The 23,923-nt window shown below is 48.6% G+C and overlaps 2 protein-coding genes across 5 annotated transcripts in view; both read right to left on the reverse strand.

Annotated features, from left to right (window-relative positions):
- Nucleotides 1-8,238: 8,238 nt before the first annotated feature.
- Spmip5 (sperm microtubule inner protein 5) lies at nt 8,239-15,290 on the reverse strand. The gene is given in 7 exon segments (XM_087601955.1): nt 8,239-8,459; nt 8,462-8,533; nt 8,619-8,716; nt 9,914-10,100; nt 11,233-11,451; nt 13,911-13,971; nt 15,102-15,290. Coding segments are annotated over 7 exon segments (741 nt in total). The 5' UTR covers nt 15,162-15,290; the 3' UTR covers nt 8,239-8,415.
- A 2,317-nt stretch (nt 15,291-17,607) lies between these two features.
- The window catches only part of Hspa12a (heat shock protein family A (Hsp70) member 12A), a 163,711-nt gene continuing 157,395 nt past the window's right edge, over nt 17,608-23,923 (reverse strand). For 3 of the 4 annotated variants that reach the window (XM_087552353.1, NM_001107445.2, XM_087552356.1), the window contains 2 exon segments: nt 22,774-22,877; nt 17,608-21,844 (listed from right to left, as the gene is read on the reverse strand). In XM_087552353.1, coding sequence (XP_087408479.1) covers nt 21,207-21,844; nt 22,774-22,877 — 742 coding nt within the window. In that variant the 3' untranslated portion in view covers nt 17,608-21,206. 4 annotated transcript variants of the gene reach the window in all.

Consider the following 23,923-nt stretch of genomic DNA (forward strand, 5'->3'; position numbering starts at 1 on the left):
GGCGTTGAGAGGATAGAGGGGAGCACGCTCTCAGAGGCAAATGGAAGGGGTATGGCATAAAGAACTCTTGGACGGGGGACCGGGAAAGAGGGCAACATTTGGAATGTAAATAAATAAAACAATTAATAAAAAAAATCCAAATCTAGGGAAAAGGGGAGACGTAGGGACTGACTGGTTGCAGGAGCCCAGAAGATCAAGTGTGTTTGCCGTTCGGTAGCTATGGAAGGGAAGGGAAAAGGCAACCAAATGGTCTTCCATGGCTGCCTCCCCCAGGATGGGCTTGTGTCTCCATTTGAATTCAGATCCTGATTCATCAGCTGCTTTTGCACAAGGTAGGAGCCTCTCCTCTCCCCTTCCCCAGACCTACGATTGTTAAAGAAAACTGTTCATCCTCACCCCTGACAGCCTCACCCCATCGCCCTAGCATGGCCTTAACATCCATGGACGAGGTGTTCCCGCCAGGCAGCCACAGCACTAGCCTTTCCAGGCTTAAGTGGTATCATTCAGTAGTTTCCTGAATAAAGATGTTTGCAACAGGAAGGCACCCTCAGAGAATCCAGCGTCTTCATCACGTCTTCTCAGCCCCACTGGGGGCGGGGGAAGGGGGAGAAACGAATGCTTTACAAAGCTATTTCATAAAATGTTATGTTAAATGAATATCTTTTACTAGCTTTTAATGCTAATGGTGCCACATATTCCTGACCTTCAGAAATATGAGATATTTTAAATGACAACGTAAAAAGTGTTCTTGTTTGAAAACCCAAGCTACTTTAGGCTGCATATTATTACTCGTAAGTATAGCGTTTGCGGGCGCCGCACACTTCAGCAGCCCATTTCTATCTGGCTGGTGTGTATTTCAGCTGACACTCATTGTTCCCCTGCGTATGTGTCAAATTCCTTAATGACGGCCGACAAAGGCGTCACTCTCGGTATATATAAATTACATTTGCTACCATATAATCAGTTATCTATTAGAACGCTATTTGTGACAAGCCACGCTCAAAATAAAAAAAAATGGAATTGATTTTCCCGTTATTTTAATATTGTGCCGTGCACAGCAAGCCTTTGATTGAACCTTAAACACTTTAATGCTCTATTTTTTTTGTTGTTGTTGGTGGCAGATCAGAAATGGAGTTTGTACTGCTCACAAAGCTGAAACAATTTGCAAAGACAACACAATCAAATTGCCGAAAAGAAGAAACATCATCTTTATTTTCCAGCCAAGGGAATGTATTTTTGTTAGGCTAGTGTGAGAGGGCAAGTCGCTGAATGGCTAAAGACACACACACACACACTTTTCATTTCTGCGCCTCAATTTTCTTCTAAATTAGATTTTAACTTTAATGCATGGTATAAAAAGCCTCTCCTGGGCCTTTGTTTCTTCCTTCTCTCAAGCCACCGTAGGCTTTCTCCCAGTTAATACAAGCTACACGCTGGTCTTTGTCCTCTTGTCTTTTGGCCATGGGTTTGGGCTGAATTCTCAGAGCTCTAACTGCAGGAGGCTATGTTTCTGGAGTCTTCCAGTGGGTTGTCTCTCAGAGGGGTGCTTGCTGGCCCATACTGTACCAAATCACTGACAACTAGCGTCTGGCAAGCCCCACACTTTTGGCTTAATTTGTTGCTGAGAGGAGAGGCTAGAGAGAGTTCTAAGCCCCCTGCTGTTTGTCCTTCCTCTCCCTTAGCTAAGAATGCTATTCATGGTTTTAATGGTTCCTTAGAAATTCAAAATACAAATGACATGTCATGAAAAGCACATGAACTTAAAAAAAAATTGTGTTTGTGTGTGTCAATAAAGTTTTATTAAAACATAGTAGCCATCTACTTAGTTACACACTGTGGGCATTCTCCTACAGACAGTGGTAATAGTTGTCAAAGTCTATGGCCCTTCAAGCTTATGTCTAACTGGACTGCTCTGTTTTTGCTGTTTGTTGCTGTGGTAAACACTCTGACCAAAATCAACAATCCTTCGAGAGGAAAGGGTTTATTTCAGCTGAAACACTGGTCACAATTCATTACTGAGGAAGTCGGATAAAGAACTGGAGACAGGAACCAAGGAGTAAGGCTTCTGACTGACTAGATCACTGGCTTATGTTTAGCTAGCTTCCTAACCCAGCCTTGGCCCAGCTGCCTGCAGAAAGTACCATCTGGGTCTGGGCCTTCCCACAGTAATGGTCAGTGGAGACAGTTCCTCTCAAGCATGGCACTGGCCAATCTGATGGAGGCAATTCTTCAATTATGGCTCCCTCCTCCCAGGTGACTCTAGGTTGTGTCAAGTTCACAATACAAAGTAACAAACGCACGGCTGGATAAAAAAAAACAGTTCCTTTGGGGCTAGAGAGATGGCTCAACTGTTAAGAGCATGTCCTGATGCACTTCCAGAGGACCCATATTTGCTTCCCAGAACCCAGACAGTATGGCTCACAACCTCTTAACGAGTTCTGGAGGATTTATGCCCTTTGAGGACACTTGCACACATGCATGCAAACACATGTGCAGAGAGAGAAAGAGAGAGAGAAAGAGAGAGAGAGAGAGAGAGAGAGAAACCGACCGAATTTCACAATGCTGCAAATACAGCCAATGTCTGAAGAATTAGAAACACTCAGTCAATGACTACTTTAAAACATACAAAAACTGGGGTCTCTAGGCAAGTGGAAGAGGCACCAGGTAAAGAATCCATCTCCATCATTACCTGAACAACTCAGCTTAGCCTCTTCCTGTCTGACCTGATGCTTTTAGCAGTGGTCACATGCAGAGGCCTGCCTGTCCGTCTGAGCTTAACAGCTACAAACTGTGAAATAGATGCTAAGACCACTGTTTCACCGAATCTTCCAAAGCTACCCCACATGAAGGCAGGGTGATTGTTTTTATGACAGACACAGAGACTTGAGGCGGGTGTTTTCCCGTGGAGACCATGTAATGAGGCATCACAAGGCAAGAGGACTCCTGAAGCCAGCAGTGGCTCCTAACCCTGGAGCTGGCCCCGCCCACTTTAAAATTCCACCCTCACTCTCTCACATCTTACCTTCTCGAGGTGAGCCAGGGGAGCCCATGGCTCTTGAGAAGTTGTACACTATGACAGTGGCCGAGGAGGAGCTCCACAGCCCACAAAGTAACATGAGGGATTAACACATAGATCTTCCTTCTTGCCGTGCCACTTACTGTCCATGGAACATTCTACATTATTATTTTCATCGGTTGTATCTCCTTCTGTTTTATAGGTATAACAGGTTGTCTTGTCAACTGAACAGAATCTAGATTCATCTAGGAGACCTATCTCCTGGCACTTCTGTGAGGGGTAACCAGCCTGGGCTAACTGATAAGAGACAAATCCTGGTCATGGCAGCATTGTTCTATGGACTGGCATCCTGAATAAAAGAGGAGAGAGAGTTAAGCACTAATATTCATCTCTCTGCAAACCGTGGCTGTGACATCACCAGCTGCCTTCCGTTCCTGCAGCCAGTGTCTTCCTGACCATGCCATATCGTGCCCTTTTAAGGTGAAATTCAAAGTAAATTTCTTCTTGTTGAGTAGACAGCAGCAACAAGGAAAAGTAGAACTAATATTTACAGGGCTGTGCATGGAGCCCAGGACCGACCCCACCTTAGTCAGGCACTCTACACTGAGCTGCAGCAACAGTCCCATGCCTGCCTTCAGGTGGGAATTTCTGGTTTCTTTGCAAACTCAACTGTGGCATGTGATGTTCTTCCAGAAGCTGTCTTAAGCGGGGATGTTTTGCTGAGAACAGACATGTGGTGTTTTTCTGGAAGCTTCCTAAAAAGGGAGCATGTAATGTTTTGCTAAAGCAGATGCTTGAGAGAACTTGTGATGTTTGGAAGGGTTATAAATATAACCCAACAGGCAGTGGCTGAAGCTGTGTGACATTGGTTCTCCTCGCCACTCTTTGCTGCTCTTCCTTGGGCTTTGCTGATACTGGTCTTCAATGGTCACACTAGTTTACCTTGCCTTCCTTGCTGATCACCATTTGTTGTGACTTTGTAGAGAGAAGGGAACCAAAGAACTTCTTGTGATATACTGGCGGCTTCTTGCTGCTTTTGCACACTCAGGCAGATTGGCAGTTTCTTGGTTTCTTTTGGATCAAAATGCCATTGCTGGTTCGTAAGCAGTGTTTGCCAGTGGATTGCTACTGCTGCTGATTTGTGTGAATGAAATTGCTGATATCCTGACAACAAAGACTGGAATCGCCCAAAAGAACTATTTCTAGACAGGTCCACATTCCTCTCTGCCCTATTAACCTTTCCGTTCCACTACCTAAGGTGGGTGATGGGCTAGAAAGGAGCATTTAAGAACCCTTATTAAAGTAGGCTTTGAAAATCTAAGCCTATACTGCCTGCTCTCTTAATGTCATGAGGATGCCAGTGGGCTCTTTTGTAATCTGTTTCACAAGTGAGGAATGTGGTCCTCAGAGAGGTCAGGGGATGTGCCCACAGTCACACATGCAGAAATAAACAGCTGAGGTTTGAACTCTGGAGATCCGCAGCCTGTACTGCACACAGCTGTGCTTGAGCGATGTCAAAGCTAAGACTGAGATCCTCTTGCCAGCAGCTGGTCACATTGTAGAACCTGTGGCAGGAACAGGGAGTGCCGCTGTCCCCTCTCCAGCAACCTGAAGGGAGCTAGCAAGTTTGTACAGAAAGTGAAGGTGACCCTAAAAAGAGGGTTTTCATTGCCACGGAGACCAAGCTATCATGGCAAGAGGTCCAGTTAGACCAAGGAATTATTTCTTCCTCTTGTCCCCCTCCTCCTATTCCTCCCCCTCTTCTCTCCTCTTTCTCCTATTTTTCTCCTCCTCTTGCCCTCCCCCTCCTCTTCTTCTTCCTCCTCTTCCTCCTCTTCCCCTCCTCCTCTTTCCCTCCTCCTCCTCCTCCTCAGGTAATAGAATTGTTTTTAAGAACAAGAATGAGTTCATTAAGGATGCAGCTCGTGCTAATAATGATAATTTGCTGCAAGGCAAAAATCACCTCCATCCACCCCTCCCAGCCGACAGGAGCTCTTGGAAATTATAGGCTAGAGGGAAACAGAAAGGATAAAGATCAAGGAAAAGAATGCAAAGCAGAACTGAGGAAACAAAGGGATCGCAATCCTGCATCCTGAACTTGGTGCTGCTGACCTGGGAAAGCACAGGCTGTTCAGGGACAGACTGCCTCTCACCTCACTACCTTGCCCTCTGGGTTGTTTTCGGGAGGGTTGTTAGAAGGTTTAAGTTTCAGCCACTTTTTAAAAAGTTGCAAAATGAATTAGTCAAGAAATTAAATATTGACATGGGCTTTGACTCTTGGGAGGAGGGCAAGTGAGAAATTCACCAGTTTGTCACCGCCTCCATTTCCCAGCAAATGTCCCCAGTAGCCTGACATGCTGCTACCTGCTGGCAAACTGTAGGTCACCAGAGGGGTCAAGCAGACACACCTCTCATGTCTTTCACCATGGGGAGCCTGATGGAGAAGATACAGCAACCGAACCACAAGGTTACCGCTCAAGCAGCCGAGAGACACACTTCCTAGTCCCTCCGTGGGGTTGCGTGGGGTTGTGGAATCACTCCATCGGGGCTAAAGAACCCTGACAGATCTTGGAGCGTTGCTTCAGCTCTCTGAAGAGAACACCAGTTTCCTTCTGCTGAGACATGGTTTTCTTTTTCCTTTCGACAAAAACTCCAATATATTGATTTTTAAAAAATTATTTTTATATATTTAGGCACTCGCTGTTGGGATGGAAATTACGGCTCCGGTCCAGACAAACCACACCAGGCCAACACGGTCTCACAAGGAGGAGGTTTATTGGAATGGCGGAGACGGGGCGTGGGGGAGGCGCCAAGAGAGGGAAAAGAGCAAGAAAAAAAGTAGAGAAAGAGAAGAGGCCGGCCATGCGCACGTGGAGAGAAGGGGGAGGGGAATGGAGAGAGAAGGGACCAAGGTGGAGAGGGTAAGAGCAATAGAACAAGAGCAAGAAGGTGAGGAGAGAGCAAGCAGCCCCTTTTATAATGTCAGGCATAGCTGGCTGTTGCCAGGTAACTGCGGGGCGGAGCATACCTGGCTGTTACTGTGGGGGTGGAGCTTAGACAGAATGCTAACACTCTCAACAACTTACTTGGTTCTCTCCTTCCATCTTGTGGGTCCCGGGGATTGAATTTAAGTCATCGGGACCTGATGGCAGGAGTCTTTACTGAGCCACCTTTCTGTTACTAAAAATAATCTTTAAACCAATTCATATTCATCCCACAAACCCTGTTTGTGTGTGTGTGTGTGTGTGTGTGTGTGTGTGTGTGTGTGTGTGTGTGTGTGTATACTCAAATATGCACTATGCTGAAAGGGTGACCTTGCTTCGTGAGGAATTCCTGGGAAAGGCTGTCCCTTTAGGCTCTGCGAGTCTCTGAATGTTCTGCTGCCCATGGACAGACTCTTTGCCCTCCCATCTCCGATTCCTTTTGGTTCTGACAGCTGCCACGGGAAATCAGAGAGCCACCAGTCACAGGAAAGAGGCAGGACGTCAATCTTACTGATTGAACTGTGTCCCTTAGAAACAATGACCTCAGAATACAATCGGCTTGGAAACGGGGTCTCTGCAGACTTGATTGGTTAGAATGACATTACGTTGGAGCACCGTGCACTCCTGTGCCAATTCGGTAAGTGTCCCTGTGAGGTTGTGTCTCAACACACAAAGAGTGCCATGTGACAGGAAGGAGGATACGTGGTTTGGATGAGAAATGTCCCCACAGGCTCCTGTCCTTCCTGGTGGTGCTAAATGGTGCAGACCATTGAGGCGTGCCACTTCAGGGAGGGGTCTGCGGCTTTCTGACTGAAAATGCGATGTGTCTGGCCACCTCATGTTCCTGCCTGCCTACTGTGCTTTCTCCACCAGGGTGGATTCTTAACCTTCAAACCTCGAGCTATAATAAATCCTCCCCCACCCCCCATTTTAGTTTTTTCTTAGTTATTTGGTTCCAGCAAGTGAAATCTACAGATTTGGGCTTTCTGTGTGGTGAAGCCACCCAGCTGGGTATTGTGTTTAAACAGCCTGGGTAATCAATCTCACAAAGCTGGTGTCCGCTGATTGGAATCTCTCAGAGGACTTGGATTCTAGAAAATCAGGGTTTCAGCAGGATATTAGTGCTAGGGTTAGAGGCAGGTCACACCAGGACCCACGATGGCTGACAGGGTTACACTGGTCAGAGGGATTGGAAGAAGAGCCTGGCCCAGCTACACAAGGTTTCCCTGGTGTTAGGAAGAGACAGCCTGGGTGAGCTCAATACATTGGAGCTCCCATTTCCCAACCATGTGGGGCTAGGGAGCTGTGAGAAGCAGGCCCAGAGCAAGAGTGGGCTTGTGAGGTGTCCAAACCCTAGAAATCTCATCCTGAGATCTGAAAAAGTAGGATCGCTTACCCACTGCCCCAGGCCGGCAGGCTTACATTTGCCCACCAGAGTTGGTCACATAGCCTGGTAGCCAGGTTAAACTTCCTCTTACTTTATACGGTCATGTCTGTAGCCCCTGGAATTCCTCTTCATGCTAATGAGGCATCCTGGCCCCAGCCAATAAGGTCCTGCCTTTTGCTTGTATTGTAGTGCTAAATTCCAGGCCCAAGGCCAGGTTTCCCCCAGGGATGTATGTACACAAATGATGCTGTGTGACTTTGTCCTCCAAGTTATCCCTGATTGGTGAATAAAGACGCCAACAGCATAGTTGGGCAGAAGAGAGACAGGCAGGGTTTCAGTTCCTGGGTTTAGGGTCTGAGGAGAGAGAAGGTGGAGAGAGGAGGAAGCAGGGTTGGCCAATTGGAGTTAAGAGCTCCCTAACTTGGGGTTATTGATGGGGAAATAGCATAGAGGGTAGCTACCTGCCCAGCTCTAGCGCTGACTAAGGCTTATTATAAATACAAACGTTATGTGTGTTTGTCTGGGAACTGAATAATCAAAGGTGGGGTAGAAGCCCCAGATTGAGATAAATATTTTCTACAGTACAGTCACCCCAATAGCACCTAGCTACTCCCCAGAATGGCCTTTGTGCCCGCCAGGCCTCCTCCCATCCCCGCCCCCAGCTCCAACTCCATGAAATGAGCTGTCTCACTGAAGCTGCCTCCAGAGAGTGTGTTCTTTCCACCTGAGGTCTTTTTTTGCTCCCAGCAGTCTGGCCTTGATTTCCCTCTCAGGATCCATAGATTATGATCAAAGCAGACTCCCAAGCCAAAACAAACAAACAAACAAACAAACAAACAGGCTTAGTATGCTGAGATGTAGCCTCTGAATTCTCTGACTGTCTTAGGCGACAGTGGTAATTACTGGGGCAGCAGTTAAGGGATTCTTATTAAATCTCCTCATTGCCCAAAAGGGGCTGGTTTCTATGCAAGCACAGCAGGTATCTCCCCTCCCTTGAGGCTCACATCTCCTGGGAAGAATGCAGGACTCTAGCTCTGGGCAAATTTCTTTGCCCAGGATGTTGGCTCACCCTGCATGACAGATTGGACCAATGAGCACAGCCACAGGGCCTGAGAGCTTGGAAGTTCTCGCTTGGGAGTGTTTGACCTGGAAGAGAAAGACCACAGGAGCTGCACACAGGTGACCCAGCTGAGCAAAGGGGCCAGAAGGAAACAGTGCCTCCCTTGCTTACCTGGCACAAAATGTTCTGGGTATGGGGGTGGGAGGCCTTGCAGCTGTAAGACTTTAGGAGAAGGGTGAAGAGGCTGTGCGGAGCTCACACTGTATGTTCTGAAATGAGCAGAAAGCATGACGTCACTCCTTCTAATATGAAGCATAGCGTGCAGGTCCTGAGCAAGCATAGTGCCTTTGTCCTAATCTTTATGAGCCATCCTAAGGTCTGGAAATACCACCCCTGTCTCTCAGATGGTAAACAGAGTGAGAGCTGCCTTGTGCATTGCTCCAGTGTCCCAGCCAGCTCCCTCCCCTCAGCATCCCCAAGAGCATATTTGGAGGTTCTAGCAGGGAACACAGTAAATTGGTCCTCTTCCAAAAAGGAGGCAACTTTAGGAGGGGAGCAGAGATGGAGGAAGGGGACACCACCCAGCAAGCCAGGTCCCACAAATCAATCCCAGCGATCAGTGGGGTGACAGATGTTACAACCAATCACCCCTATTTTTCTTGAGGCTGAATCTCCCTATGTAGCCTCGGCTGTCCTGGAACTCAATACATAGACTAGGCCCCCAAATCACAGGGATCTGCCACCTCTGGACTGCTGGAACAGCAGGTGTGCACACCACGCTTGACTCCCTTAGCATCTTAAGTCTTAAGCCAGTGCTGAGATCGGCACTTCTGAAGGGACTCTAGCCAGCTGGGGTGTGGCAAACATGTCCTGTGTCCCCTATCCCCTCCTCTTGCTAAACACCATTAGATTGTATTTCTAAAGTGAGCTACCAAGGTCTATTCCCTTATTCGGCCACTTCTTCCTCCTGGGACTGACTACCAAGGTCCAGCTACCAAAGAATTGAAGCCCAGCCATCAAAAGCCTCCTTACAGGTGTCCAAATTAACCTGTCCAGTCAAAATTAAACGCCTGACCCTAACTAGGGGTTTCCCCTTGTACCTTGATAATTTGCCATTTGCCTATGGCTCACATCTGTCTCCCCCATCCAGAGGCAATCCTTTGTCTGCCCCCCTAGATAAATGGCCCTTCCCTGGTCTCTCTTGTTAACCTCCCCTCCCCCCCCCCCCCGCCCCATATCTGCTGTCTTTGTCTCTTATTCCTTGTCCTTTGTTCCTCTGGGGTAAATAAATCTCCTTTGTGCTGAGAACTTGGTCTGTCTGATGTTCCTAGTCCTTCCAAGGTACAGGCTGCCTGTAAGAGTGCCCTGCTGTCCCTGCCCCACCCTGGCCCCACCCCGGGCCCACCCCCACCACTGGTTCCGCTCTCTAGATGCTGCAGTTTACATGTGCCATGAGCTACACTTACTTCTCATAAGGCTTCAGTTGAGCCCTCTTGGCCTGCTCCACCAAACCCAGGAAGTCCTCGTAGCACTTTCTGGCCATGAGGGTATACCTTGTGGCACAGCCAAATTCAGTGACCTTGGCTCTGGGCAGGTAGCCTGCCCAGCCAGGGATAGGGGGCTCCCTTAGTGGTTTCTTCTGGTTTTTGCATTCTGTAAGGAGACAGCAAGGGTCCTGAGAGTTTCAGAGAAGCACAGTGGGAATAACTCCCAAGCTCCCTGTCATAGGAACAGTTATCCCAGGAACTTCTAGGCCCCACCTAGGGCCCCACTGTGTGCCAGCCCCATCTAGGGCCCCACTGTGTGCCAGTCAAACCTAGGGCCCCACTGTGTGCCAGCCACACCTAAGGCCCAATTGTGTCTCAGCCAAACCTAGAGCCCCACTGTGTGCCAGCTTCTCTCCTAATATCTCCTTTCCTTCTCTCATCAGCAGCCTTGGAAGCAGACACTACTGTTAGCTCCACGTGTTACTTCTGTGACAAGTTCTGAGACACTGCCAGGAAGTAGTTAGAATAGGTCCAAGGCACACCAGCTCTCAGATTCTAAATCCAGCAGAGTCTCCAGGTGCATGAAAGCACATCAGAATCAGCACCAGAAGCTGTCATTAGGTCCTGATGGTGACACTGATTGGCAGGGTGGTCAGAGACACCAGATCAAAGCTGGACAGCACCGTAGGGAATACCTAGCCCATCGTCTCTGCACATATAAATTATTGAATGTTCTGGATAAGTCCCTAAACAACTTAGTTTTAACAACTGGGCTGTGTGCCTCTGTGGTGTGTGTGTGTGTGTGTGTGTGTGTGTGTGTGTGTGTGCGCGCGCGCGTGCGTGCGCGCGCCCCTGTTTGTATTCCCATATGTATAGAGGCCAAAGGTCCACACTGAATGTCTTCTTTAGACAGTCTCGCCTTATTTTTGAAGCTGGATATCTCAGTGCCTCTGGAGATCAATTTGGCTATGCTAGTTGGTCAGCAAGCCCTTGAGACCTACCTATGCAATGTCAACAGTCATATGCCACCATACGTGGTTTATGTACATGGGCTCTGGGAGGAATCAAACAAGTCCTCAGGCTTGTGCAGTGAGGACTCCACAGACTGAATAATTCCCTTCCCCTCCACACGGGTCCCTTCCACTCCTAATGGTCCTCGTCACCTCCACATGGGTTCCCTTCCCCTCCACAGAAGCTGTGCTCATTAGGTGCTCTTTCTAGCTGCACAGTGGCCTGCTGAGATCTCTCGCAGGTCCAGCTATAAGAGAGGCTGATTTTCTGTTTCGGGGAGGCCGTACCCAGAGTCAGGGGGTGGTACTTCTTGGCATACTCGTGCAGCACCCACAGGACCGTGTCCTCAGAACAGATGGGCTTCAGGGGCCGGGTGTTGGCCACAGAGCAGTTTAGGGTCTGCTGCTCCTCCTTGTACCTCTGCGTTCTCTCCTGGAAGGCTTTCACACAGGAATTCATGCGGTCCTCGACGGGGCTCTCCTGGCAACTAAGCCATGGTATGAAGCCTGGGGGAGTACAGGGAATCACAGCTGGCGTGAGGTGAGGACTCTGCTGCAATCTGAGAGCCTGCCTCTGCACCGCCACCACAGCCCTCCACCATCACCAACGCTGTGTTTTTCCAGAGGCCATTAATATAAGCGGTGGTGTTGTTTGCAACATAGCTAGGCCCTCCCAAGGCTGCAGAAAAATGACCTTGAAGCTGGGGAGGGAAGGTCCATTTCAACAAAGGCGATGACAGTCGTACACTTTGATGGCAAAGCCCTGATGTCAGGCTGAACAGCAAATGGGGGAAGCATTTAATGAGCCCAAATGATAGTCTGAGGAGTAATTGAAATTATTCATCTTTTTTTTTGAGAGAGAGACAGAGAGACAGACAGACAGACAGACAGACAGAGACAGAGAGAGAGAGAGAGAGAGAGAGAGAGAGAGAGAGAGAGCGCATATTTTCCTTGACACTTCCCAAATGCAATCTGGGATCTTTCTTGCCAAACCATAGGGAAATTGCAGATCCATTAAAAGCAAGACTATAACATAAAAAGGTAAATTCATTATCTGCAAGGCCCACCCCCAGGACAATTTTTCACCATTTCCTGCAAAATAACATGTAATCATTACAATTAGTAAGGGTAAAACACAACTATTTATTTCAACTGGATGCTGAATCCCTACGTGCTGTGGTGCCACAATAAAACCGTTGAAAAAACAAAAACAGAAACAACTGAGGGAACTGGTTAAGAACTTAGTGTTAAGCTGCAAAGTAAATGAATGTCTCTCCTTCCTGAAGCATATTGCTTTCGCCTTTGTGGCTTAAGAAAGAGAACCATGCTGTGGGAATGAAGGAAGCAGTTCTGACTCCTGTACTCAACAAGAACGCACCTTCTAGAAGAATCTAATTGACTCACCTTGACAAGGCCGAAGACCAAGATCCCTCATCTGCTGTGGTTCAAATGTAAAATGTGTCTCCGCAAGCTCGTATGTCTGAAACTTGGTGTCATGGTGCTGTCTCCCAGGGGAGGTTGTGGAGGTGGGGTCTGGCTGCAGGAAGTGGGCGGGGCTGCAGGAAGTGGGCGGCTGAAGGTGGGCTTTAAGGTTTATAGCCAAAGACCACTTCCTGTACTCTCTCTGCTCCTTGGTCCATCATTATTAAAGTCCCATCCACGAGCCCTTGTTGCCAGGCCGTCCTGCCCACGATGGGCTGTACCCTCAAACGGTAGCCGCAATAAATCCCTTACACTGTTCCTTATCAGGTACTTGGTCACAGCAACATCTGTACACCAGTCATCTCCCCAGCTGCTGGCCAATCAAGTGTGCGACGCTGTTGGGGAGCCACAGGAACTCGGGGCCCTCTGTGAAGTGGCGTCTCTACCACCAGAACCTACTTTTATCTACGTATTTTATGTATGTGTATTCACACACATGATACTCACATAACCTAACACAAGACATCTTCCTGAGTCTTGATGAGGACCATGACACTTACACAGGTATGTGTATGTCCTTTAATCACTAGAGCACTCCATGTGATTCGGTAAATTGTTTCCCCCATATACACATATCCAAGTCCTTAAACCCTGATAGCTACAGGCATTGCCTTCTGGGGAAATACGGTCTTAAAGATATAATTAAGGCGCTAAAAGCAAGATAATTCCAAGTTTAAGCTGTCCTCAAAGCCAAAGACTGGTGTCCTTAATTGAGAGAAGGGGAGATAAACTGGAGACTCAAACTCACAAAGTCCATTTGAAGAATCAAGAGCTGACGGGCTGGTGGCTATTTCACAGGGTTCATTCCTTGCCTAGAGAAGTGTATTTACAATTGTGTAGACAGTGATCAGGGAGGTGTGAACTAAATCTGAGCCCATTCTCTTAGCTAGCTGGCTGAGCCTGGTAAGCCTTGGACTATTCCCTATGAGACTAGCCCCCTCTGAGAATAGCCAGGTCTGAAAACTGAGGGCCCCATTGACTTCATCACTTATTGGGATGCTCACAGTTCTCAGTGACTCAGCAACCTCAAGCGGAAGAACCTTTAGGAATGGAAACCAACTGTTCTTGACTGTCAGAGATAAGGGTTCTTAGACATAGAATTTCAGGGCTACAACCTCAGGAAGACACAGGAAGGAGTGAGAAAAGTAAGAAGGTACCCTTGTGGGTGATTTGGGGAAGCCGAACTTGGGGAGGACAAAGTCCCAACTTCTGAACTGTTTGTCTATCCTCAATCACCATGTGTAATCCTTCTGTACAAACCACCCAGTGGGTGTTAAATACTTGTGGATGCCCAGCCATGTCCTGCAAGATTTGGCCTAAGTAATTTCTCCTCAGTTATCCAAAGCTAGTTGTCTCCCTCTTGCAGCACTGGGTGCCTCCCATGTGTGTCTTAGAAGCTGGAGTACTTGCACGAGCCCAGTTAGACGCAGACAATGCTCCAAGACAAGCCAGAGACCAGGGCCACTGTTACGAATGCCACTTACCACAGTATCCTGGTGTGATGGGTAGCTTTCTCATGAAGGTCTTGGGAGGCTCCATTTTACGCTGTAGTGAAGGGAAAGAACCAGGAAATGACCTCCAGAGTCCCCGCCTCAAGGACTTACTGAACATGTACTAGAGTTCTTGCGTGTTAAAGAATGACTTTGTCAGGGGCTGGGAAGTGAGAGCTCCATCATACACAAGGCTAGATGACAGAGCTGCCATTAGGTATAACCCAGAGAGCTGGTACCAACGGCTCAGTACCTTGTATGCTTATTGCAGATCTCCACCTATGAGTGTCTCACTTTCCAGAGACACCCTTCCTATGACCTCAAAACACCCATCCATCCATCCAACCACCCATCTACCCATCCACTCATCCATCCATCCATCATACATACATACATACCCCCACCCATCCATCCATCCACTTACCCACCCACCCATCCATCCACCCACCCACCAACCCATCCACCCATCCACCCATCCATCCATCCACACACCCACCCATCCACCACCCATCCACCCATCCATCCATCCACACACCCACCCATCCACCACCCACCCATCCATCCATCCATCATACATACATACATACCCCCACCCATCCACCCATCCACCCATCCATCCACACACCCACCCATCCACCACCCACCCATCCATCCATCCATCATACATACATACATACCCCCACCCATCCATCCATCCACCCATCCACCCATCCATCCATCCACACACCCACCCATCCACCACCCACCCATCCATCCATCCATCCATCCATACATACATACATCCATACATACATACGTACGTATGTACACCCAACTGTCCATCTACCCACCCATCCATCCACTCACCTACCCATCCACCCCTCCACCCCTCCACCCACCCATCCATCCATCCATCCATCCACACACCCACCCATACATACATACATACATACATCCACATACCCACCCATCCATCCACCTACCAACCCACCCATCCATTCACCCACCCACCCGGCCAGCCAGCCACCCATCTACCTATCTACCCCTTCACCCACCCATCCACCCATTCACCCATCCACCCTCCCATCCTTCCTTCCTTCCTTCCTTCCTTCCTTCCTTCCTTCCACCCATCAAACTGATAAACTATGTGCATATTCAGCCATGAAACAGGTGTCAATATAAAGATGAGTAAGACCCAGGAATCACCATGTGAGAGCTCATGTAACGCTCATCAAACTTGCATAGAGGGGAATGATAAGAAGCCATTTCTCCACAGCACACTCTTAATTCAAGCAGACTCTGGTAGCAACTTGTGTGGCTAAGTCCCTTTACTCTCAGAATATCTGACAATGCCTGATGTCATAACTAGGGAGACAGGATGCTACTGGTATCTGTGACTAGGTCCCTATTCAACTTTATTCAATGCATATGAGGCACCCCCCTCCCCAACAAAGGCTCAGAGCACATCTGTCTTGGGAGGATCTAAAAACCACAAAAACACTGATGTGGAATCCAAGGAGGGGAGGAATGGAGGTAATAAGTGTCCATTCAGGTACCAGATGCATAGAAACCACCTCTGGAGCTAATCCCTTCACTCACCAGGGATAATCAATGGTCTCCCACAAAGATCCAAGGTTTGTCTGTGGATTCTGTGGCTCATCTATCCTGCCAAGCCAGTGCCGGTCTTTAAAGTGATACTTTTGAGGCCACAGCCTGAAGTAGAAAGGGAGGTAGGGAACACAAGTCAGTGGTTGAAACAGCCCAACACCGTGTAGGCAAGAGCTATGGAGGTGGGACACATCCAAGGTCCACTTAACCTCTGGCACTGTGTACCTGGTGCCCAGCAGAAGGCTGGTTTTAGACTGTTCCTGGCTGAGAACCCATGTCCAACTCAACACTGATCACCTGCTGGCCAAATTCTCAGACCTTTACAGGCAGAAAGCAGTGAATCCTCCCAAGAGCTCCATAACACAAATACTATGCCCATTTCCAGATAAGGATCAATAAAGACAACAGGCATTTATAGAATACTAGCTTTGGGTCATAGGTGAAGGGAACTGTATTCTTGTTTACACACTACAGTGTCATAGGGGTGTCCATTGAAGTTACCACACCTAACAGGTGGGGGAATAAAAAAGCAAAAAACAGAGATTGAGGTACGTTGTTTCAATGCTCTGGAGAGGGGCGCGGGGGAGGAGCAAAGGCTGCTAAATTCTCCGGGGTTGGGGCAGGAAATGCTGAAAGAGTGTGAGGCTTAGGTTAGAAACAAGACATCCTTTAGGAATAGGAGTAGAAAGGAGCTTGGAGGGCTTCAAAAGGCAAGCAGGACAGAGATCAGGAGAAGAAAGGATCCTTCTCCACCCACTTCCCACGGGGTCCATGCTCTTACGTGGGCAAGCCTGAGCACCGCCAGGAAACCAGGCAGCTCCGCCTTCCCACAGGCTCTTCCAGACCTTTGTGAGCTCACCCTGCCTGGGCGGGGCTGAAGCTGGGTTCTTACCGGGATATTTGTAGCTGGCCACGCCCCATACATGAAGACCAGGGGTCAGGGCTGGGATGACACCGAACAAAAACTATAGGCACTTGGTAAACCCAGTAAACTTGGCCGCTAATCTCTCAGCAGCAGCCAGTTCTGCCCTGCACTGCGAAGTCCAGAGGTTTGCCTCATCGATGTTTGTTCTGGAAGTTGTTGCCTGTAGCTTGAAGACCTCATTCCTACAAGGGAAGGCGGGACGGCCAATGTAGACACAGAGGGGATCCTTGCAGGAAATCCACATCCTCACCACCCGCACCCTGTTTCCCCTCAAAAGTGTACAGTGGTCTCTACGCACCCCTCCCCCACGTCCCCGCTATCTGAGGTCCAGCAAGGGGCAGGAAGTAGCCTGGGAAAGGAAGGCCATCGGTGTCCATTTGGCTTCCAAACAGGCACTTTGCTCAGTCTCCCAGCATACGTTTTTCTCTACCAGGAAAGCTAGGGTAAGTTTCTGGTTCACCACCACCACCACCACCACCACCACCACCACCACCACCACCACCACCACCACCACCAAGGTATCCAGACACAAGCGCTTTACCAAAATGAAAGTGTCCTTGAGGAAGTTGTCTTACTTCCAGCAGTGGTTTTAGGGAAAGGCCCTGCCATCATTTCATTTTGATTGACTCCCAATCAAATGGATTCCCTAATTGTGTGAACCAATTAGGGCGTGGATGGCCTCACAGCTCTGCCATCTAACACTCATTAGTGTGTTTCCCTAGAGAGTACAGGACCGTACGCGCCTGGACACTGAACTTTAGATCAAGCCAGGTGGAGCCAAACACCTTTTCCCTCCCTTGGACCTGTGGGATTGCACCTCAAGCCATCTGGCACTTCTAGGGCCGATTTCAACCGTGCTCCAGGGTAGAGTCTGGAAGGAAACCTAAGATTTAGACAGACAGCCTCTGCCTGCAGGGATGCTCTGAGGGCAGGCTCCACAAAGCCTTAGACACTTTCAATGATTTTTATCAACTCATTCTGCCCATCTCTTCTCTATAGTTAAGCCGCTTTCTTCCCATTTGGAGAAGGCAGGACTCTGGGCATCCCTGGAGCTTTGGTTCCCAGCAAAGGACGGGTTGTCAGTAAAGCTAGAGCCACCTGAGAAAGGGCGAGAGTCAGTCATGATCCCCCCGCAACTCCATCTACACCCCAAATGAGAAAAAACTATTCTAGGCCATGTGAAATTGAGAGATTTACTTTATTAGAATCTGTGAAGACAGAGTTTGCAGACACAACCCTGTCTAGTTGTGAACTGCTGCAAAGTTCTTCTGTGAAGTTTGGATCCATCTTGTGATGAACAAGACTCCCAGTGGTTAAGATCTTAGGATACTGTTCCATATTGCAAGCAGATGAGGGGCATTAAGAGATATTATGGCCAACAAGTTTGATACTAGCCATCCACTTAAAGCCATCCCCCAGCATACGTAACTGCGCAGCCTAGTCACAACTATTACATCGCTACAATGTGGAACTCAATCTTCGAGTAATAATGCATTTTGACTCTTGTTTATATTGGTGCATGCAATTCCTTGCTACCCTGGCAATTAACCAGACCTGGACTCTAAAAGCTAAACTTGGTCTAAGTAACATTCTAAGGGTGGGGCAGGCCCTGTAACCTGGACTCAGCCATGACTCCCCAGAACCTCTTCTGTAGCACCTCCTCTTTCCTACTGCCTGTTGCTGGTCCATCACTCTGCATTTATGAATGCCTGCTGTGTACAGGAAATGCCATTAAGTGGCCAGATAACCTATGCAAAGGACAATCCGTGAAGGCCACAGACCTTCTGGAACTTCCTAGGACTGGGAAATGTGTTCCGGGTGAACTCATCCAGTGTTCCTTGTAGGATTACTTCAGTCGGGGTAGGGACAGATTGAAGGTCTTTACTAAAAGAGTTTGGCCACTGGGACTGTATCTCTGGGCCCGAAGGAAGTCCAGTGAAATCACACCCCCTTCCCCATCATCATCAGTTTGCTAATAGTGCAGATTCCTACCAGCTCATTTAAGCAACATAGGAGGCAAGGATCTAGACTGACATAAGGTACGAAGTGCTTTGCGTTAGCCAGGAAAAGAAGGGCTTGACTACACTGCTCCCACTCATTCAACCCAATGGAAACCTTGGCCCATGGGCCGCTTGGTTCCTCTAATCAGGAAGCATGTCGCCACGCCAGACACAAAGTGTTTCTGGAGGCACTGCTTCCAGGACCAGTATGTTCAGTTCTCAAAGTCTGGAGGGGAGAATAGTGACATTACTCTCTAGGCAGAGACTGCTCAGCTTTGGGTAGGGTGTGTGGGGGTGGAGGGGTCTGGTGAAGCTGTTCAATGGATAGTCTGTGTGGTCAGAAGACTCTGACCCAAGGCACCTCTGTCTATTGCTCAGTCTTGCATACATAGTCCACTGCATGGTAACAGCGCAGACAGCAACCAGGGAGAACAGTTAAGAAATGAACTGTGGAGCCTACAAGCAGCAGTGTTATTAACCAAAATTAAGAGTATCTTCCTTTCCAGACAAGCGCAAGTAGAAATAAAGATTCTGTACAAGATTCTAGTGTTCTATGTACATAAAAATTATATCCATTATAACAAAATTGAAAGTCTATTTGAGGACTGTGGCTGCAAACACCGAAGCGACACCCATGAGCTTCCGAAGCAGGGTTAGCGGGAATCCTAGAAGGCAGGCATCCTGAGGTCCGGGGGCTCCCACTCGCTTGTTCCGAGGTTTGATAGTGTCTCTCACATTCTAGCAGGGGGTTCTGCAGTAAGCGGTGTGGAAAAGGAGACAACAGGTTGAAATTCAAAGTGCTATTTGAGATCTGCATATTGGCTAGGATGATGGTTCACAAATCCAGCTTACATTTGAAGTCCCTTCCCTCATTCTGTACCTATCCACCTGTCTGTCTGTCCATCGTCTGTCTGTCTGTCTGTCCATCCATTCATTATGCATGCTCCCAGTGACTTGAAATCGGGGTGAATTCCATCAGTAGAGAAAGACAATTTTGAACAGACAAAGAGGACAGATTCTTGATTCTGTGTCCTCATTTGGCTCCTGACGTTGACTGACCTTGCACAGAGGGAAGAACGCAGAGACTGGCTGGCCCCTTGGGAGGTTTCTTTGTCATGGCTCCTCTCCTGCCTTCTTTTTTTCTTCTCTGATCCTTCCTGGGAGGGTTAAAATGGCAGGTGGGTCTCTGACCCCCTTATCTAGAGGGCGCAGTGTAGGTACACGCACTCTTCCCTGAGGGAAATCTGACAGGGATTGTTAAGGCCACACACAGCGTGGTGGTCTGTGGTCACTTCAGCTCTGAGGGAATCCTCACATTGCAACACTAAGACTTCAGACCCTGTCCCTGCTGAGTCGGCCGCTGTTTAAAAGGGATGAGGTTTCAGGAACTGCTCTCGACGAGCACCAGGCGATTCTGAGGCCGGAGAGCCACCGGCCTGGCTTCATTTACCAGGTCTAGGTATACACTATTTTTAGGTGGATTTGAAAAGCTGCAGATTTGATGGAGGCATTTCACGGAACAGAACTCCCTTTCATGTTTCCTTATGGTGGAATAAAGAACAGGGGGAAGGAAGAAAGGAAGGAAGAGGTTAGTTGAAAATGTGCATGGTTTGCAAGGCAGAGGCCTGTTCTGGATTTCCGGGTGTGGTGATAGGTATAAACAGGACAAATAGAAACTTCATTTTCTCCAATTAAATTCCTATTAAGAACACTAGCATTATGTGTGACCTCTGAACTCAAGCTGAATTCTGGAGAATTACTTTCTGATCAGTGTTTTTATTTACTGGGTTTTCAACTAGCCCCTGTCAATGGTGGTCTGAAAACGCACAGCGGTGTCCTGTAGTAAGATAAACTGAGACAGACCACATTTATACATTGTAACGAGTTGTTTTCACAGTTGTCCCATTTTGTCACCAGTTACTGTTGCTACTCTCTTGCTACTTTATTAAATTAAACTTTACCATAGATATGTAAGTATAGAAAAAATGTAGCATAGATAAGGTTTGGTACTATCCACACCTTTGGTCATCCACTGAGGAATCTCAGAATGTATACTCCCCAGAAAAAGGGGACAGCTGTAATTTGGGGCACGGCACTAACTCTCCAGTGTGCATTTCCACCAAAGCAAGTTTTACCTGCTCTGGAAAATCAAGGTATCCACACTCTTACAGCCACCCCCATCCTGGTTGAGTTAGCCAAGGTTGTCCTCGCCTTCACTGAGCCTCCTTGGAATCTAAATTGTATGAGAACCTGAAACAGTGCCGGTGTAGGCGGTCCTCTCCCACCATCTTTAAAAAGAAAGAGAATACTGTAAGTTGTCACTGAGTCACCGCTGTGAGTCCCAGGATAAAGAGAAGAAATTAACTCTGCGGGAGTCTGGTATTTCCTATCTGCGGCCATCCAAGATAATTTAAAAAAGATCTCTGATGAATATCCGCCCCCTGGCTTGCAGTGGGCATCCTGAGCCCTCCCTTTCAGAGGCCTCTTCAAAGCAGGGTGCACCCAGTCCTCTCTGAGGGCTGTTTGACCGTTCAGGAACCCATGGAAGCTGGCTGCTCTGGGGTCCTCAATGGTGATAATTGACTTCTGAGTCTTTCTCACTCCAATGTACCCTCAGAAGGAATCCTTAGTTGATCTTCTCTCTGGTTTTTTTCCTACTGAAATGAGGGTGGGTAATGGCAATGGGTCAGGTCAGGGACAAAAGAGTCAAGGATGAGGTCAGCAAATGCAGATGGGTCCCGGGGAGGGGGGAGATGGTGGCCGGGAGGGACAGTTACACTAGTAATTTAAGAAGTCGATCCCCACTTTGACACTCTTTGAGGTGGCTATGTCAACGGCTGTGGCCTTGATCTCAGTGTCCCCAAACTGCATAAGGGTCTGGATTTCTCTGCGGGCGGGAACCGCTGCGCCGCTGGTCCCTGTGAGATCCAAGCGGAGCGTGCCGCACTTCTTCACCCCTGGGTCGGTGATGAAGCTGACATCGTCGTTCTCAGAGCTGTAGATGTTGATGATGATGACCAGCTGGGAAGGTTTTGCCGGGGTGTAGCTACGCTTGACCAGCTCCCCCAGGGCCACGGACTGGTCAGCAGAGATGAACTTGTCAAAGACGTCAGTGCACCAACGTGTGCCGTCCTTCACCAGCAGCTTCTCTGGAGGGTGCTTCCCTTCCACGTAGCGGTTCAGCACGCCCACTCCGTAGGTGAGAGGGGACCGGCGCACCTTGATAACGGCAGGATCCAGGCCGAAGAGGACAGCGCCCTTGAGGATGGTGAGGCCGACGTCCTGGGGGATGATGATCCTGCATTTGTCGCCAAAGGCGGCCTGCACTGCCTGCTGCAAAAGGGGAGCTTCTGCAAAGCCGCCCACCAGAAAGAGGAACTTGACGGTGGATACCTCAGGCTTCTGAAACAGGTCTCCTGAAAGGGAAGGCGAGAGGAAGGTCAGGTACCCAAAAGCAAGCCAGCAAAGGGGGACCCCGCTGTCTGAGCCTGTGGGAGTCGGCTGACCGATGGGCATCAGCTGGGCACTGGCTATGCCTGAGCTCGTTGAACCCAGTTTTGATTGAGCTGGTCTTATGAAGGAAGGTTCTTTTTTTTTTTTCTTTCTTTCTTTTTTTTTCTTTTTTTCGGAGATGGGGACCGAACCCAGGGCCTTGCGCTTGCTAGGCAAGCGCTCTACCACTGAGCTAAATCCCCAACCCTGAAGGAAGGTTCTTATGAAGAAAGCATACACATTGTATGCTTAGGGACAAAGGCCAGGGCCATGCCAAGTGGAATCTCAAGCTGTCAAGGGTCGTGGTGACTTCAATTAGGATTCATTCTTCGTAAGAATAGTAATCCTCTAAGTATGTGGTCTAAGCTACAGACATTACTGTCTCTGGTATTCACAAAGGTAGGTGAGGGACATGTGGAGGGGTTTGGATTCTGGGGATCCCTGTGGGAGGACACCCAACACACAAGAAGGCAGCACAGACAGACTCTGTGTTGACAGACAGACCCTGTGTTGCTGGAATCCTTCCTTGCTTCACAAAACAGTTCTTTCTTTCCCTGTAAGCCAAGGATTCCTAAGATTTCCTGACACTTCAAACAAGATACACTCCTAAGCCCTGTCACTCTAGGGTATTACGGCTTCAGAGTTCCCTGACCTCTGACCTTGAAGGTCAAAAGCAAAGCCCAGGTAAGGACAGGTCCTCGGCTTCCTCAGCTCAGCAGGATTTTGAGGGATGAAACCACTCCATCCAGCCTTGTAGCTTCCAGATCCAGATTCCCCCACTGGACTGGGCTGTGTAAGGACTGTCCCTATCCCAACTCTGTCCCACGGGGGCTAAGACCCGATCGGTACTCACTGAGGTGCTCGATGATGCTGTCGATGGTTGGCTTGAAGAGGGCATTCATTGCATCCGGACTCATCCTTAGCATGCCCTGGGAGGACCACTTCACAAAGTCCACACTGGGAAGAGCATCAAGAAAAGGAAGCTGTGAGTAAGTGCACAGTGCCAGGTTGATCTGCACAGATGTGTGGCCTGAGAGAACATCTGTCCCCACCGCAGGGATAAAAGGGTTTTAAAGTCAAAGGCATTCTTGGAAATTCCCCTGACCGCCTGAGCGTAGACCCTCAGCTGCTCTAGAGCTGAGACATGACTTCTCCGTTTCTCCTTGCTTTGTTGCTGGCATCAAACTCCCCCAGAATAAGGAAGGCCAATGTCTCTGTGACTGGGAACCAAGGTTAATAGTTCTAACTTTAGTGCCTCTCCCAGGGGAGGCTGTGAAGTTCAAGTAGATGCTATGCCCGTGAAACACTTAGCAATGTTTGATGTTGCTGTTGTTTGGGTTTTTCCCTAGTTTAACTTATGTTGGGGACTAAACAGTATTGGAAACCATTCATTATCCAGACTCTCAGTAGAGACCCCATCTTCCCCAGCCAGGACATATTTCCATGGTATAACCCAAAGGACAGTACGTGGTGGGGAATGACCGACCGTGTCTGGTTGTGACTGGCTAGTTTCCACACTGAGAGGGTTGGAGGGCCCCAGGGACTGTGTGCCCAGGACCTGGGATTTGACCTGGAGGGCAGGCGTTCTCTCCAGGGAACCAACAGGGCAAAGAAAACATCATCCCAGTAAGACAGCCAGCCTGGTGTGACCCTGTCTAGAGGGCACAAAACCTGAACCAAACCTACTGCTTCTCACTAAAAGGAATCAAGGCTTCTTGGAGAAACAGCCTAGTGCAGTTTGGGGGCAGAGAGTACGAGAGGTAAATCTGGAGAATCTTCATAGAGCAGAGGGCAAAGATACTTCAGAGACTGTTTGCTGTGTCAAAGGGGCTCAGAACCACATAGAAGAGGCCATTCCTGTCCAAGGTGGGACACTCAGCATCAACAAGACCATAGTTATTACACTTTAAGATATAGAACCCATGGTTAAGCCCACATTGCCCTACAAAATAAAACTCAGTGCCATCTTGAAGGATGCTAGGATCCACTTTATTTTTTGAGAT

Source organism: Rattus norvegicus, chromosome 1 (assembly GCF_021556685.1).
Source record: "Rattus norvegicus strain SHRSP/BbbUtx chromosome 1, alternate assembly SHRSP_T2T, whole genome shotgun sequence".
In the NCBI taxonomy this organism is placed as follows: Eukaryota; Metazoa; Chordata; class Mammalia; order Rodentia; family Muridae; genus Rattus; species Rattus norvegicus.